The sequence below is a fragment of the Thamnophis sirtalis genome, unplaced genomic scaffold, assembly GCF_051295495.1.
Source record: "Thamnophis sirtalis isolate CommonGarterSnake01/CBP01778 unplaced genomic scaffold, rThaSir2_p1.2 scaffold_6, whole genome shotgun sequence".
Classification (NCBI taxonomy): Eukaryota; Metazoa; Chordata; class Lepidosauria; order Squamata; family Natricidae; genus Thamnophis; species Thamnophis sirtalis.
Genome location: NW_028261386.1, coordinates 134336954 through 134354931, shown reverse-complemented (window position 1 = coordinate 134354931; position 17978 = coordinate 134336954). Strand labels below are relative to the sequence as shown.

The following is a 17978-nucleotide window of genomic DNA, read 5'->3' as shown; positions in this document are numbered from 1 at the left end:
TGGAAGGCATCATTAAGCCGTTGGCTACCATTCTGCCTTTATAAAATACATATATAAAATGCACTTATTTTTAGTCCAGTCTTTAGAGGCCAGAAGCTTTATTGTTTGTATTTTAATTTAACAATCACATGTTTTCATTGTTCTAATGATTCCTCTAAGTTCCTTTGCAACAGGAACATTATTTATTTGCTAGTTTTTATGCTTTTTATGCTATTTTGAAATATAAATTACCCTGGTTGTTCCAATAGTTATCCTAAAGGATCATTCAGATTAGAGAAACTAGATTGCAAATACACTTAGAATATTGTATGCTGTCCTGGATAGGGTCTTTTAAAACCTATATTCCAATCCCCCCCACCCCCACCCCAAAGGGTTAATGCTATTCCACATTCTCTACTTTGATCTTCTAGCTGCTAAAGGCAGTTTCAAGAGAAGAATGAGAAACACCATGAAGGGCATCATAGAAGAGGTGAAAGAAAACTTTTGTCCATGAGCCACATATACATTCCACCTTATGAATATTTAGGGGGGGGGGGAAATTACAATGGGTGTTTTAGGACAATGTAATATTTTAGCTGAATCTTACCTATAAGACTCTTTGGTAATTGACCAAATAGTGAAACCTAATATCCCCCTCCCACCCCAAAAGTAAGAGAAAGAAATTAATGAACTATGGCTCGTTACATTTAGGAGATGATCAGGCTGAGCTCAGGGTTGGGGTCAAAGTGTCATCAGTCCGCAATTGTTATGCTCCCACAAGGGACCGAAGTCCCGGGCCCCATGAATTCCACGGCTCTTCCCTAGCACCAATTTGCCTTAACAGATTCTTGTGGACAGACAGCATGAAATGAGGTGGCGCAGTGGTTAGGGTGCAGTACTGCAGGCCACTTCAGCTGACTGCAGTTCTGCAGTTCGGCGGTTCAAATCTCACCGGCTCAGGGTTGACTCAGCCTTCCATCCTTCCGAGGTGGGTAAAATGAGGACCTGGATTGTTGTTGGGGGTGATATGCTGATTCTGTAAACCGCTTAGAGAGGGCTGGAAGCCCTATGAAGCGGTATATAAGTCTAACTGCTATTGCTATTGCTATGAAATAAACTCATAGTACTTTTGAACATTGTGCTGGCTCCTGAATTTCTTGCACCTGAATCTCATCGATCCCCCCCCCCAACAATTTCACAGATTACAATAAAACCACAGCATGGCATCGGATCCACAAGCTGGAGTGATGGCAGACTGAATTGGATGGACTCCATCTGCAGGCACCAAGACAGTTTGGAAACCGAGGTGTGGAATTTAGCAGCTAATGTGTATCAGATGCTCCAGCAGATGAAACAATTAGCTCAAGAATAGGCTTCTCCACCGTCTCCACCACCTGGTGCATTGCAATGACTTCAAGGATCCTTAGAAAGCCTCTCATCTTCCACTAAATTCTGTAAAAACGGCTTCGAGATTCACTGAAAAACCCAGACAAGGAAAGTCCTAACGCATCTAAACAAGGTTGCAAAAAATGACTTGAAATATGAAAAGCCTCAAGGAGGAAGGATCGAAACCACCCCACATGTGTATTCAGGAATGGCTTAAAGCATGTATTAAAGACAGTCTACAGAAGTGTAAAGTTTTGAGATACCCCAGCAGGAGCCGTTGGAGCTGCCACCAGACTCCAACAGCGAGGGGCCCAATGAGTCGGCTCTGGAGGACCCTGGACAGGGTTCCGACTCCGAGCAGGGCGCAGAGAGGCTGGTTGGCCACCAGGAGGCGCCTGAGCCTTGGACCAGTGGGGAGGAGACAAGGGAGAGTGAGACGGACGCCAGTAGTGAATTGTTCCTGGACGCACGGTGCCTTAATTATTCCTGTTTTTTTCTCTATTCTTTATATATTAAGTCAAAAGGGAAATGGTTTCATTTCTAGTTCTAGCAAGATTTCTTCAAGGCATTCTCCCTTAACGCACTCTTCCCCATGAGTGGCGCCACTGCATGCTTGATTCTAAATCTGAGCTGCATTTCACGAGGTGGTTTGATTATTCCTCTTGAGGTCACTTTAGTCCTCCTTGCAGCCCAGTGCTTCACTTCCCACCACTCTGGGCCTTCAAATATATCTGGAAGGAGCCCTCTCCCTCTGATGCCCAGTAGGATGGGAGGTATTTGAGAAGCGCTTGGTCAGGCTATGTCTGATGCCCTCCAGGTATATTAGGATACAATTCCAACAATTCCTAACCAACTTGGTTTAGCTGAGTAGAAATTATGTAGTTTAGAAAGCATTCAGCTAAGGAAAGTTTAGTGGGCAGAGTAAAAAAACTTCCTAGCAAACTGTTCTCTTTTATATCTTTTCAGGAAAAAAAAGCAGAGAGAAATATTGAAGGCTTGCAGTGTCATCCTTCTGGCACAGTTCAATTTTGCTATCTATGTACGTTTTAGATTATACTGCGTAGTAAGTAAGAAGGCCTCAGACCTTACTAACTTTGCAGTGCCAGGATGAAAAAGCTCTCGTTCGCATTAGAGCAACCTCATATTGTGGAGCCCTGGGATGTCAGCCCTCGGAGTTGGACTCAGCCACAACTGAAGCTGCTTCACACACTCACTCACACCCAGCGCAATTCCTCTAAGGATCTCCGCACCCTGCTGAAGTGGGCAACTCACAAAGAAGCATCAACGCCCTGCACAAAACAGCCAAACTTAAGGAAAGATTGGCAACAGTTGAGCACGCTGGGCAAGAAGGGGATTTAAGTCTGACGGAAACAAGGTTCCTTTGCTAGGAACAACTTAAGCCTCTGGCTTCTTTAGACTGTGTGACTTTGGCTTGGAATCCAGTTATTTACAAGCGTGGCTCATTCACTAAGATTTCATCCCTCCCTTGGTTTGCCATCGTAAACCTTCAGCTCGACTTTGGACCACTCGACCTGGAATTCTCCTTTGCTCAGCTAAGTTTTTAACTGCAATGATTTGCTGCACCCCTGCTTCTGCCTTGGACTCTGCCAACTCCTGCTGCCTTGCTGTGAAACCTTGCAAAATAAAAAAGGCTTATCCTTAACACCAAGTATGATCAGGACTGCGTGTAACTCTTGAAAGGGAGCCGGTTCCAAGAAAGCCACGATGCAAAATTGCGGCTCTCTGAGCTAGGCAGAAGTTTCATTATCCAACTAGATAACACCAGTGCTAGGTTTTAGCTTCGCCTAAGACAGTGGTTCTCAACGTTTTCTTCACCACAGATCCCCCTCTAAAGACTTTTTGTAGCCATGGACTATGGCCACAGACCGTCAAGGCTTAAGATTTAAATCATGACATTTCTTCAAGCCTTCGTGGACCCCATGATGAGATCACGGACCACAGGTTGAGAACCCTTGGCCTAGGATGCTCACAGTTCCCCCCTGAAACTATGTTAAATTCATATGTTTTCATTGTGGGTTCTGACTGCTTCTTGGTGTTCAGGGATGAGCTCTGCTCATCTTTTGCCTCTCTGTCCTACATAGCAGCTGTTGCCAATAAAGAGAAATATTTGTAGCTCTCAGGGTTGAAATGAGGGGTCCTTGGTGCTCCACTAAGAGGGGCCTCTCTCCCATCTGATGCAGATCTAAGTCTGATGCTTTCTCTCCCCCCCCCCCCCCGCCGAGAGACGCTCCTGAATATAATTGTCATGTTCCCCATGACATCAACATGCCACTGATACTGTTTAGCCGGTTTGGTGGAGTGCCTAAGGCACCAGGCTAGAAAGTGGGAGAGAGTGAGTTCAAATCCCACTGTAGCCATTAAAGCAGGGGTGAAACCCAGCAGGTTCTGACCGGTTCCGGAGAATTTTGAGTAGTTTGGAGAACCGGCAAATGCCACCTCCGGCTGGCCCCAGAGTGGGGTGGGAATGTAAAAAAAAAATTGAACTTCACTACTGCCTGAAAGTCATGAAAGACTGAGCCAGTCATTCTCTCTCGGGACACCCCACCTCACAGGGTTGTTCTTGTGGGGGGGAGAGAGGAGGAGGAGGAGGAGGAGAAAGAAGTGTAGGATATGTTCGCCGCCTCAAATTATTTGTCAAATAATAAAGGCAGGATACAAATAAATAAAGAATTCTTTCTCCAGTCAAGGAAATCTTCGGCTCCCAGGTTTCTATGTAATACAAATAATCCAGATAGTCCTTCACTTACAACTGCAACAGCTCTTTTAGGCAGAAGGAGGCCTTTTCATCTGGGGACAGACAGAATTACTATCAGAGTGACAGCCGGATTTATTGAAGCGATACAAGTAAGGGGCCAGAAGCCACCCTTGCTTAACTGCTCTGTGTGCAATAACAGCTCCAGAAAGATCCCACAGGGAAAAACATCTCACTCTCAACAAGACATTAGAATAAAAAAATAGGAATAAAAAGAAGCAACATTTCATCTATTGAGGATCCCTGAAATTTCCCCCCACAGCCTTTGGAATCAAATCAAGAGCAGATTTTAAATTCAAAAGACCGGTTGCTGCCAAAATAGTTCCTTTAGATAGAGTAAGTATCTTTTTCAGCTAAATAATGCAGGATGAGACCCATGGCCCAAGGGTGAGTGGTCCCTTCTAGATCCTTCTTGCTCCTCAGCAAGGACAATTTCACTTTGGATCCAACCCAACATTTTAAAATAAATGTATTTTGCATATAGCTTGCTTATTAAGCAAGCTAATCGGTCTGTAATTGCCAAGGTCAGATCTATTTCCATTATCCTTGCCGAATGGGTGACAATGGCCGAGGGGTGGCATACACTTACCTTCCCTACTGGTTCACAAAGGTGAGCGGGCGTGCGCTTTTGGTGAAAAAAAATGGCCTACACGGGATGCCGTAGAGACGGGGCGGGTGGGCGGAGCCACACTGTGATTCCCGCTACCGGTTCGGGTGAACTAGTCTGAACCAGTAGAATACCGCCTTTGCAATGGCCATGTTCCACTCAGAGAGAAAACACGTTGCGCTGTGAATATAAGTAAATAAATCAACCAGCATTGGACCCCAATAACTATTATTCGCCTTTAGTAATTCTTGGGGATGACATAATCTCCAAGAGGTTTTCCAGGTTTCAGTTGTGTAATAATAAGATCCTTCCTATTAGTTAGAAGTGGCTACTTGGGAGATACTTCACAATGGGGATTATCAGGGAATTATTTAGTAGTTCTAATTAACAGTTATTTGAAATTAATTCTCCAAATATCTGCAGATATTTGACACACAGGATATGTGCCTCTACTCACAGGAGAGCAGTTGATGGCACCAGAACATCAAGCTTCTAGGCCTTTTGGCAAAAAAACCAAGTGTGCTATCTGTTCTTATAATATACTACTTGTCGCTAAGAGATTTGTATCAGGGCTATGTTTTTTATCCACTTTTGATTGACTATATGGATACTGTGTTTTTCTAATCTTTCCCTTTTACACTTTTTCATTAGCTTTTTATGGGGGGGGAGGTGTTTCACCACTGCTTGTTATGATGTCTCGTATAACAGAAGTCCAAAGCTATGGCGTTACAGACCCTGATCCATTAAGGAGATGATGTGGCAACCATGTTCTTGATGTATAATATCAACGTGTGGTGTCTGTGAACTATGAGACTCATCCTCCTTTATGAGACACAGATTGACCATCAATAGACAAGATAGATATCAACATCTACATGCTGGGTAAAGGAGGCAATCAACAAGCCAAAAAGAGAACCAACCAACCAGAACACCTCGCCACCAGCAATCAAAACCCAGATGAGCAAAGATAAACATCAAGATTAATATCAGACCAACAATCACAAAGTAAACAATACCCCAATCGAAGAGTTGCCAAAGAAGCTTTGAGTAAACAGTCCCACTGAAGAATCTCCAAGACCATTGTCACCAGCACTGAGCTATGAGACTCGAGCTGCCCATCCTGGACTCTCTCGTCGATCCAATGGAGAACAGCCAACCTCGGAGTGCACCAAGGACCCCTCACACATCTTCCCATTCGCCATCTGTTCCTAACCACTAGATTTTATCTTCATACGATGATGCTATAGATTGGTCCTTGTTGGAGCTGTAATAAGAGTTGCCTGAAGCATGAGACGGTAAGCAAATGGATGTGATTAAAAAATAAAATAAAATAACCAAAATGTTACTTATAAAGAGGAGAATTAGTGAGACACCCGGAAGGCATAGTTTTGAAAATTACCGTCAATTGCTATAAATTACTAAACTTATATATATATCAAATAACTCCACCATCCCTTACTGATTCAAGGAATTTTGCCTAGATTATTATCTGTCAATGTTTGGGATGATCTATGCAACCGAAACTGAGAGTTAAAAGCAGCAGTTCATTGATCCAAACCATAAAATTATGGCTTTAGAAGGTTATGAATAATCAGCAGCCATATTGATAGTTATGTCATGTTAACATAACCACCCAACAGAAGACAAATTCTTGATGGAAAGGCATTTAAAATGTCATATTCTACTGTGCAAAGTAATAATTACAGTCTGTTGCTCCTTCTTGCAATAGTAATTAACTGCTAAAATGAATTGTTTAATCAGTCTGCAGAAGTTGTTTATTCCAATATTGCACTGCCAAAGAGTCTCTCATGAATATGTATAGACAATATTTCCTTTGCTTGCCAGTCTATCTCCAGTCCTCAGTCCTCCAAATCACAGACATTTTAAATACAAGACAAGCAACATTTTGTTAAGGCTGCAAATATGCTTTAAGCCAGTGTTTCTCAACCTTGGCAACTTGAAGATGTCTGGACTTCAACTCCCAGAATTCCCCAGCCAGCGAATGCTGGCTGGGGAATTCTGGGAGTTGAAGTCCAGACATCTTCAAGTTGCCAAGGTTGAGAAACACTGCTTTAAGCTGCTGGCATTCCAGAACTGGCAAAGAAATACATCTGTTCTTGTAAATCAACACCACAAGTGCAGCAAAGGAATTTAGAAAGAACTCACGTTACATTTAAAACACCACATTAAAAACAAACAAGGGTTTATTGCAACCCCAGATTATTGATTCCAGCAATATATTTGCCACTCTAGAGAAATATTATCAATATAAAGAATGTAGAAAGAAGGCATTACTCTTTCTCAATAATTCTGAATTATTATCTAGTAATATGTTATGATTCTTCTATCTATTCATGTGGGGCACATTTCACATTTAATAGCAAATATGCTCCTTTTCTATGATGAATATGCATGATTACTGGCTCCCAACAGTCTTCTCAAACCCATTTCTGAAGTAATGATTATGTAATTGTAGTGCTACAGGCTATTCATTCCTTTGCTCTCCAATCCACTTAAATTCTGCTAGGTCCTTTTCAATAAACTTGCAGCTTTAGGAATCAAGGAAAGACTTCGTTTTATATAACCTAAAGAAGATTCTACTACTTTGATAATGTCAAAAAGACTTTGTAGATATGTCCATAAAGTCATCAGGATGAAGCAAAACTCAAGCTTTTATGGTTAAAAAGAATTATAATTGATCAAGGTGTATCGGCTTGGGGATAAAATAATAACATGAATTAAAGATACAGCAGCCTCTTTAAATCAATGGACTTAATTTTACTTAATTTTGATCAGACTTTCCCAATGAAACTAATTCTACTTGGAGTTAGAAATCCTCGGATTCCAAAGGAATACAATTTGAAGTTGAAGAAAGCTGTATTAGACTGATAAATCAAGCAGGGCAATGAAAGACTTCATCTTCTAAGGCAAAAACATATTTTGGAACTCAAAGAGAAACACCTATCTGCAACTCCTTAAACTAAATGCATATTTTGTGGGACCACAGTGAATTTTAAATCCAAAGAGACATGTGCCCCTAATATCAAATGATTGATGGAATGTGTGTGTGTGTGTGTATATACATACATACCTACATACACATACACACATACATGCAAAATAGACCAACTATGATTTTTTTAAAGCATTTTTATTACTTAGGAGGGCCATTTAGCATAAAATAACATTCCTGTTATTTATTCTTTGGTTCTATGTCAAGAATTGTGTGGTTTTCTCTTTTGAGAATGTTTCCTGGGGTATATAGGTAGTCTTCATTTAGCAACTACGACTGGGATTGCAAGTAGTTCATTAAGCAAAGAGGTTGCTATGTGAAACCATCTCTGCTTATATTCATACTTCAGCTTTCCTTTGCTTTACAGACCTGTGAAGGTTATAAATGTAGTTATAAAATTACTTTTTCATAACTGTGAATGGTACCTGGTACAATAACTGCAAACAGTCACTAAACAAGGACTACCTACATAGGATGTGGACACCACTCATATAAATTTGAGTCAACTTGATTAGAATGCTTGATTGCATCATAGCAATAGCACTTAAGACTTATATACCGCTTCCCAGTGCTTTCCAGCCCTCTCTAAGCAGTTTACAGAGTGAGCCTCTTGCCCCCAACAATCTGGGTCCTCATTTTACCCACCCTGGAAGGATGGAAGGCTGAGTCAACCTTGAGCCGATGAGAATCAAACTGCCAAACTGCTGACAATCGGCAGTCAGCAAAATTAGCCTGCAATATTGCATTCTCACCACTGCACAGCCATGGCTCTCAGGTTGTAATATCAGGCATTGTGTTCGATTTAAAAACACCAGATGATACTTCAGGGCCAAAGGACGCATTATTTTCACAAGCGAAGGGATTTTTTTTAAGGGAGTATGTACAGGGGGAAAAAATCATAATTCAATGCACGGCTGTTTTGAATGTGAACTAAGCTTAACCAATCTACATCCACTCTTCCTTTCAGCTGAATACTAAGGAGTAATTCCTGAGGGTCCACTTGTCAGTATTTCAAAGATGGCAATTTACAATTCACAGGTGTGTTTTAGTGGCACATTATCAAAGGTGACTTTTGTTTTGCACCTGCTGTCTGAATAGTTACGATATGTTTTTAGTTTCTGAAGTTAATTTTTGCCTTGCTAATATTTTATGTTTTAAAAAATGCTAGTTGTAGATACTGTGTTTCCCCGAAAATACGACATGTCCTCATAATACAGCCATGTCCATTTTTCTGGTGGACAAAAATATAAGCCCCCCCCCACGCATATAAGCCCCCTGGACAACCCACCCCCCCACCTCCAGCCAGGCAGAGCGCCACTCACCAACCTAGCAGTATCCCAAAGGTACCAAGCCACGGGAACCTGGTGATTGCGTTGCTTGGCGCCTTTGGGATACCCCTAGGTTGGTGAGCAGCGTTGTCCCAGCCAAAGAGGGGGGTTGCTGGGTGGCTGCTCTCTTGCGAGCAGGCTCCCAAAGAGCCGGGCACAGCCTCATGGGCGAATGGCTGTGTTGCGCTGTCGCAGCAGTGCAAGACAACAGCCATGAAGTGACCACGCTCATGAGCAGCCACTCTGGGCGCACGCTCTATGGTTGTATGCTCTACAGGCAGCTGGCCCACAACCATAGAGAGCAGTCACTGCCAAAAGACTTGGGTTGGAAGCCACGGAAAAAGCCAGGCTGGGGATGGTGGCGGCGGTGGTGCCCTGGCTCCATAATGAGAGCTGGGCCATGCATCGTGAGGCTGGGAGGTGGGTGAGCGAGAGCGGAACAGCTGCTCGTGCAACCCCCCTCTCCAGCTGTGCAGAGCGCCATTCATTGCCATTTGGAAGGCACCAAGCCGCATGAGCCGAGCAGTGGCGAACAGGCACTCATGCGGCTTGGCGATACCCCTAGGTAAGTGAATGGCGCTGTGCCCGGCTGCAAAGGGGGTTTGCCGGGTGGCTGCTCATGAGTGTGGTCGCTTCATGGCTGTTGTCTTGCGCTGCTGCGACAGCGCAACACAGCCATTCACCCATGAGGCTGTGCCCGGCTCTTTGGGAACCCGCTCACAAGAGAGCAGCCGCCCAGCAACTCCAAAACAATAAACCCTTCCCCCAAATAAGACCCTGTCATATTTTCAGGGAAACACGGTAGCCGTTGTTCCCTTGGTAAAGTACTATTACTGTTTTAAAACTGTGACTTGTAATACAGCAATTCAATGCTCAAATCTCACCTAAAAGGCAAAAATAATCAACCAGCGTCCTCATACTGATGCACTTGAAGCCAAGAACTTTAGTAAAAATGGTCTTGGGTGTAGCTTTGCAGCAAAGAAGCAATTAAACCCCAAACATATCATTTTGAGTTCATCCAAAATCATTTTTGGATTATAAAGATACAGGGCTTATCCAGACACCCTGCTTGCTGTGGCATAGATGGCCCACTAACTATTTGTGAAGGACATGAATGCAAGAGGTTCTGAGTATGACTCTAGCCCACCAGGATGGCACCTCTATCTGCTCCACTTCTAAAGGGGCTTTCCAGTTTCTGCCAGCACAAACTCTGCTGAGTGATCGGCCTGCAATTTCTGGAGAAAGCTTAGAGGAAAATGCTGGCTCAGCTGTGAGATGCTAGCTAAGGCTACTACAGACATGTCCCACCCTTTCCGTGGCTATTTATTGCCAGGATTGCCGTATTTTTCAGAGTATAAGACGCACCAAGGTTTTGAAGAGGCAAATTAAAAAAAAAGTAGGTAGGTAGGTAGGTAGATAGAGGGATAGAGAGAGAGAGAGAAATAAAGTACGTAGGTAGGTAGAGAGAGTAGTTAGTTAGATAGGTGGGTAGATAAAGGGATAGAGAAAGAGAGATAGAAAGATGGATAGAGAAATACAGTAGGTAGGTAGAGAGAGTGTAGGTAGGTAGGGAGAGGGATAGAGAGAAACAAATAGAAATAGATAGAGAGAGAAATACAGTAGATAGGTAGGGAGAGAGAGAGTAGGTAGGTAGCTGATAGGTAGATAGAGGGAGAGAGAGAGAAATACAGTAGGTAGGTAGGTAGGTAGGTAGGTAGATGTTTCCAGGTGTATTTATCCATGTGCTGAGGAAGGAAATCGCTGACAAACCTTAAGACTTTGTTTCTGCTGGCCCAGCACTTGATCCATGTATTTCTCATCAGTTAAAGAGCTTTCCAAAAGGAAAAAAAAAGTTTTTGTACTCTGCAAACCTCCAAAAAACGGCCCGTTTTTCACGAAAACGGGCCCTTTTTTTTTCAAATGAAAGGCATGAATAGCCTTGGGAGGCTTGCAGAGTGCTCCTGGGGGGGGAGCAAAAAATGGCCCATTTTTCACAAAAACGGGCCCATTTTTTGTCAAAAAAATTGCATGCAAGGCCTTATGGAGGCTTATAAAGTGCTGCTGGAGGGGGGGGGGCAAAAAATGGCCCATTTTTTCTCATTTCTGCCCTCCCCAGCCCCCAGGATCTCTCTGACAGCCTCAATAAGGGTATGCACAGCCATTTTGGGGAAGGGGGCAGGGCTTCGGGAGGCAAAAATGCTATATTCGATGTATAAGATGCACCCAGATTTTCAGCCTCCTTTTTGAGGAAAAAAGGTGCGTCTTATACTCCGAAAAATACGGTATTTAATCTTACTTCTCTCTTATCAACAAATACCGATATGTCTTCCTGTCTTAAGTCTTCCAGTTTTAGTGCTTGATATATGTCCTGAGATCCAGACTAATGGACGTGTGTGTAAAGCAGTGCCAAAGGTGTGGGAGATTGGGCAAACGTACCATGGTTTGGCTGGCAGAACATCCGAGGCTGAGAGCCAGCAGCCCAGCAAAGAGGTTGCCAACATCCCCGGAGTCAAAAGAGATGGTTTTGACTCTAGGGATACTTGGATACTTTCTGTTGATACTTCCATAGATCCAAACACTGTTACATCATCAAACTTGCTGACATTGATTGACTGGGTTTAGATATCACAGCAAAGCAAAATGGAACTAGTTGGGCATTACAGGAAATTCTCGTTTAATTATCATGTATATCAGTGGTGGGTTCCGGATCCCGTCGCAACTGGTATGGTCGCAACAGGGCCCGGTGTCCTTCACATGAACGCGCGTGGCGAGCGTATGCATCTTACCTTCCAGCAATGCCTCCGCAAGCCTCTCTGACACTCCAGATGCTCAGCGGAGCATCACGCAGGCGCTGTACGCGCCATGCCTGTGTGCGGAAGCACCAAAGGCTTTAAAGACAGGCAAGGAGTACGGGCTGGCGGGTGGGCTCTCCGGAGCACCGTACCGGAATGGTACCGGGGCGTACCACCTGCAACCCACCACTGATGTATATGGACACTCACACGCCAATGCACACATGCAAACGTTACCTTGGACCCTGGAATCTTTTTCCAAAGCTGCCTCTTTCTTTGCCTCTTCCTGAGTTGCAGCTGCTCCTTTCAAAAGAGTGGGGCTTTCCACGCTTGAGGAAACCACATCGGGAAGTACAGGAGCAGGGAAGAGTTTTTCCAGGACTTTCTTCTGGAACACTAAAGAAGTAACAATATAATAAAGAAGTTAAAGTCTTGATAAAGCAAGAAAAAGCTTTTTTTTTAAAAAAAAATTTATTTCTTTTTGAACAAGAACAAACAAACATAAAAATAAAAAAACCCATCATCTTCCATTACAAATAGTAGAAAGTGTGTCAGTGGGCTACAGTGTTTCCATGCATCTCTTCCATAGTCACCACCTGCTTTTCATATCAAATCGCATATTTTAAATTCACCTATATCACAATTATTATATCTCAACCTTAATTTGACTATAATTGTTTTTACATCCTTTTATATATAATATTCAAAATCTAGAATAGGATTATATGATAACACTCCATTAAATCATCCTAAGATCATCTAATCACAATACATCTTTATAACATATTCTAGATAAAGCTTTTAAACCTCCTCTCATAATCTCCATGTCTTGTTTATATAAAATTTCATATTATCAAACTAATATATCTATATGTATTATTATCATTATTAACCATTACTTAACTATAGGTATTGTCGCTTCATTTTATACATACTACTAGTAAACTAAATTTAGTTTAATTTTTATTATACATTTTCATGGCATCAACCTGTATCCCTCCAGCAAGAGTACGGTCTTATATCTCTTGCCATTTGCAACATTAATGTTTTAGTTACTTTTGTTAATAAATCTTGTATAAATCTCCCTTGGCAATATGCTGTTCCTTTCGTGTCTCACAAAAGCTTGAAACCCAACATCTGCTCTTTCCATCAGCTTATCTTTGGTTATCTCTAGTGTTTCTATCAAGATTTCTCTCCTTATTTCCGTCAATTTTTCTCTCTTTTCTTCTTCTGTGTTTTGAAGTCTGGGGTAGAGTTCCAATCCAACCATCTCTTCTTTCCATGTTCCGCTCTTGCCATTACCAACCACGCTCACTTTGTTATCAGTATTCACAGCTTTCTTATCTCTTTGCTCATTTTTTTCTTCCATCTTTTGAATTCTGTCCTCCACTTTCTTCATTTGGTAAACATCCTTAGTTTCTACATCAGATTTTTCTGTTTTGTATTCCATATTCTCCAATCTCTTTTCAATTCTCTCTGTCACAATTAATAGATTTTGAATTTCAAACATAATCATTTGCAATGTTACAGTTTCTTTTTCCTGCTGAGCCATTCTTTCAATTTTGCAGACACTGCCACTATAGGGTTCAAGGCTATTTTAATAAACTTCAGGTTCATTTATTATCTTTCAAGTAAAAATGTTGTCTTCCCTCCAATAGCTAGTGATAGAAGTTCCAAAAAGGCACCTGTATCAACAACTTGTGCTCTTCCTACTATCCCTGTCAGTAAGCAAACTGAAAGAATCTTGAATCTCAAATGATCAAAGAAAGGTTATTGCTGGATCTTTCAGGGACTTTGCGTTGTCCTTGAGATCAGCAGGAGGTGCCCTTCTCAATCACCATCTCTGCGGGATGGTTTAGGTCCAAATGGACCATCCAGCAGCAGAAATTCGACTGCGATCTCATAGCACCAAGATCACATGTCGTGTCTTTGCGACGTCAGCTCTCCTTCCCGCAAGAAAAAGCTTAAGGCACTCCAGTTTCCTGTGTCAAAAGCCTTCTTATACAGGAGAGCTCAAGGTTGAAAATATAACATAGGAAGACATAGGATTGAGGACAGCAGTGGTATGTATGTATGTATGTATGCATGTACTGTATTTTTCAGACTATAAGATGCACCAGAGTATAAGTCGCACCATGATTTTGAGGAGGTAAATTTTTTAAAAAAGTTTTGCACTCTGCAGGCATCCCAAACCCTCTGCATGTCTTCATTTTTGGCAAAAAAAAAAAAGGCATACAGAGCTTTGGGAGGCTTGTAGAGTGCTCCTTGGGGCTGGGGGGGGGGAACAAAACCAAGGAAAAACGGCCCGTGTTTTGCTCTTTTTGCCCTCCCCAGCCCCCCGGAGCACTTTGCAAGCCTCCCAAACTCTCTGTATGTCCATTTTTGCAAAGCGGGCAGGGTTTCAGTAGGCCAAAAAATGATGTATTCAGTATATAAGACGCACCCAGAAGTTCACCTTCTTTTCTGGGGGAAAAAGGTGTGTCTTATGCTTCGAAAAATGCAGGTATGTATGTATGTATGAGTGGTGGGATACAACCGGTAGCCCTGGTATGGGTGCACTGGTGCCTGCTGGGAGCACCAGGTACCGTTCTGGTACGGTGCTCCAGAGGGCCCACCTGCCAACCCACACTCATTACCTGTATTTGAACTGTTTGGGGCTTCTACGCATGTGCAGAGCGTATAGCGCCTGCACGACGCTCCACCGAGCAGCTGGAGCATTGTAGAGGCGTTGTGGACCATCATGGGCAGTAAGTACGCATGCGTGTGCATGTGCTGCACGTGTTCATGTGGTGGACACCTGGCCCTGTTCCACCATATTGGTTGCAACGGGATCCGGAACCCACCACTGGTATGTATGTATGCGTTTGTTTTATAAGTAACTCAAGGTGACAAACATACCTAATCCCCTTTCCTCCTCCTATTTTCCCCACGACAAAAGCCATGTGAGGTGGGTTGGGCTGAGAGAGATTAACGGGTCCAAGGTCACTCAGAAAGCTTTCATGCTTAAGATGGAACTACAATGCACAGTCTCCTGGTTTTTAGCCTGGCGCCTTAAAACCACGCTAGCTCTCTGGTTCCCGAACTGTGGACTGCAGATCTTGGAAGATGAGGGGGACGGTGGAAGTAATGCAACTATTACAAAGTATGCAGGGAAACGTTTTCTCGATGAAACAAAAACATAAATACCTTGGGGAAGAAGTTCAAGTCATAAAACAAATCTTTTCAGTTTTCAATTTTTTTACATTTTCTTAATTAAGGGCGTAGCTCAGAAAAAAGGATTGGAAGGAAAAGTCATGTCACCATCCTTTTGAAGAATTTTAGCAGGCTGTCAAGAGTGTTTCGTCCCAAACATTTGTGTCTGTGCAGGTGTTTGTCTGTCTGTCTGTCTGTCTGTCTGTCTGTCTGTCTATCTATCTATCTATCTATCTATCTATCTATCTATCTATCTATCTATCTATCTATCTATCTATCTCTAGGTTTTTAAGCTGCACATGTATGCTGTGATTAATAAAATACAAACCTTTTAAAAGCATTGCTCATGATTATTAGCGTTTTGTCACATTATATTTTGCCAACTTAGAACTACTGTCATGTGGGATCTGTCAAGTTTCTTAACATAAAAAGGGGTCTTTGTGTCCCTCGGCTTCCTCTGGGATACAGGATCTCTTGTTGAATGGAAGAGGGCCCCATACACCTTTCCCTAACATCCTAGGTCTATAGATCCCAGTTTCAGCACCCCTGGGGGGGGGGCACAACTGGGGAGAGTTACTCTACCGGCCATAACAGTATTGGACTAAGACCAAAAAAGGTTACCTTTCAAATTCACCTGAGCTACGGACGTTCGTTAGAGAACCTGGGACCAATCAATCTCTTTCTCTTGGAAAGGAAAAATTAGGAGGAGGAGGAGGAGGAGGAGGACATGGGTCATCTGAAGCTCTGGGAAGAAATGCAATGTAACAAACTTTACTTATAGTTTCATTAAAAGTCTCTTAATGTGGTTTGTCAAATTGTGCTCAAGGGTGAGCTGTGTATCTTTCTTTCTACATATGTCCATTAAAGAGCCAGCCAATCTTTCTATGACTTAGTTCTGTGAACTAGAGAATCCAGTGTCACGCCAAAGAAAACTCTGGTTGATCTGTTCATGAGAAGAAGCAAAAACTCTCCCATTTTCAAATGCGTTTTGTCTGCTCTGAGACCAAAAACAGACCCACATCTGGCCTTCTGTGGATAGGACCAGGGTTGTTGTAACAGCTCCAACCCCAGCCCCAAGGGGAAACAAATCGAAGTCTCCTAACACCACCAGCGGTCCTGGAAATTCTACCCCTCGTCCTAAATCCGTGATGGCGAACCAATGGCACGCGTGCCAGAGGCGGCACACAGAGCCCTCTCTGTGGGCCTGTGTGCTGTTGCCAGCTCCTCTCCCAGGTTCCAAAAGGAATTACTGTCCCAAAGGTGCTTTTTAAGAGGCAACTGGAATGTATTTGTTTTTCCTTGAAGACGCTTTGCTGAGAAGAGAAACATCTTCAAGGAAAAACAACAAAAGTCTAGTTTCCTCTTGAAAAAGCATCTTTGGGGCAACCTGGATGTCTGAGAATCTCCACAGACACCACAAATTACTATTTTCACTCATCCCCAAATATTCCGGTCTCAAGTTGCTGGTTACTATCAGGCTAATCTGATTCTACTTCAATGATTACAGCTAAACACTCTTCCATAGTTTGTACAATTCACCGGCATTTCTTTTCAAGGCTCTCCTAGGTATTTTCTGTCTGGAAACATTACAAATGCAGTTATTTAGTTTCTATTGTTTATTAATGTTTTATGTTCTTACTGTCAATTGAATCTTATTTCTGTCTTAATTTAAAGAGCTGCAGGAATTGTTTTAACAATATAAATAGTCACTATAATTGGACTCTTAACTTTCATTTTGAAACCATAATCACTCTTTACGCATTATTCTTCCTCATATATTAATCACTACATTTGTTCAAGAAAGGTTCATTACGACTTTTCCATAGATTTTAGTCTAATTATAATCTACATTATTTCAAATTGGTAATTTTATTGTGTTATTTGTTGCCATACATAAATTGCATCATACTTTATACTATTAGGTTTTACAGTTCCAAACTCTTAAATGTTTAACTTACGATTTTACTTGTACTGTGATATGATTTTAAAGTTTATTTTACTCTATAATCAATTATCATTCTTTTGTTTGTTTTATTGGCCATTGACCTTTAAAATAAAATGACTGACTGAGTACAATCAAAGTTATTCAGAACTGTCTTTGCCAGAGGAGTTGCTAAGATTGGCCTTAGAATCCAGGACAGAAAACAGAGTTTAGATAGCAGAATAAACTTAACTAGATTCTATATCGGCTGTCCCATCTCACTTGAACAGAAACCTTCCATCCAGCTGGAAAACCACCTTGGTCCAGAAACTAACATCTTGTGACTATTCCCAGTTGTGCATTAAATAGGGATCAGGTCAAAGATCTCACAATGGTTCCTGAATTTAGAGCTGCAGTCCAACCTACACTAACTATTCATTTTCTCCTGATTATATTTGATGGGAGAGTTACAGGCCTTTATAAAGGCAGATTACTATACTCTTTCTTCTGTACTGCTGCAGGGCAGGTCCCTCAAAACGTTTATCATCTCCTGCTTGTGTCCTTGTGGTACGGAATAAATTTAAAGTTTATGCATACATTTTTACTTTGTAGGTTTTATTTGGCCTTATGCAAAATTTGATTTATTACTGTTTTAATAACAATGGCAGGGCAGTCGTATGATTTATCAGGTAGCCTTCCTATTAGCCAACAAGACTTTTCAGGACATTTAAGTTTTGCAAAGTTTTGATACCTAGCTTCAAGAATTTGTCAGGTCATTTCTGCTGAAACTTATACAAAATAGACAAATAAATGAAGAGAGAGGGGGAGGGATGGAGAGAGAGAGAGTCAATGGATATAAGAATCAGCAACTACACCAGCTGTTTTCATTTGTTTAACTGAGAAGCAAAATTACAGTCTATGAGCTCCCACTTTCAAATTGCAAAAGAAACATCAGCTTAGGTTGAAGAAGAAACAGCTCTCAAAATG

General features: G+C 42.1%; 1 protein-coding gene across 1 annotated transcript in view; it reads right to left on the bottom strand.

Moving 5' to 3' along the window:
* ERICH1 (glutamate rich 1) overlaps window positions 1–17978 on the bottom strand; it is a 73473-nt gene that overhangs the window by 43941 nt on the left and 11554 nt on the right. Inside the window, exon 2 of the mRNA XM_087718988.1 lies at window positions 12116–12274. Coding sequence (XP_087575114.1) covers window positions 12116–12274 — 159 coding nt within the window. The remainder of the gene's footprint in view (window positions 1–12115; window positions 12275–17978) is intronic.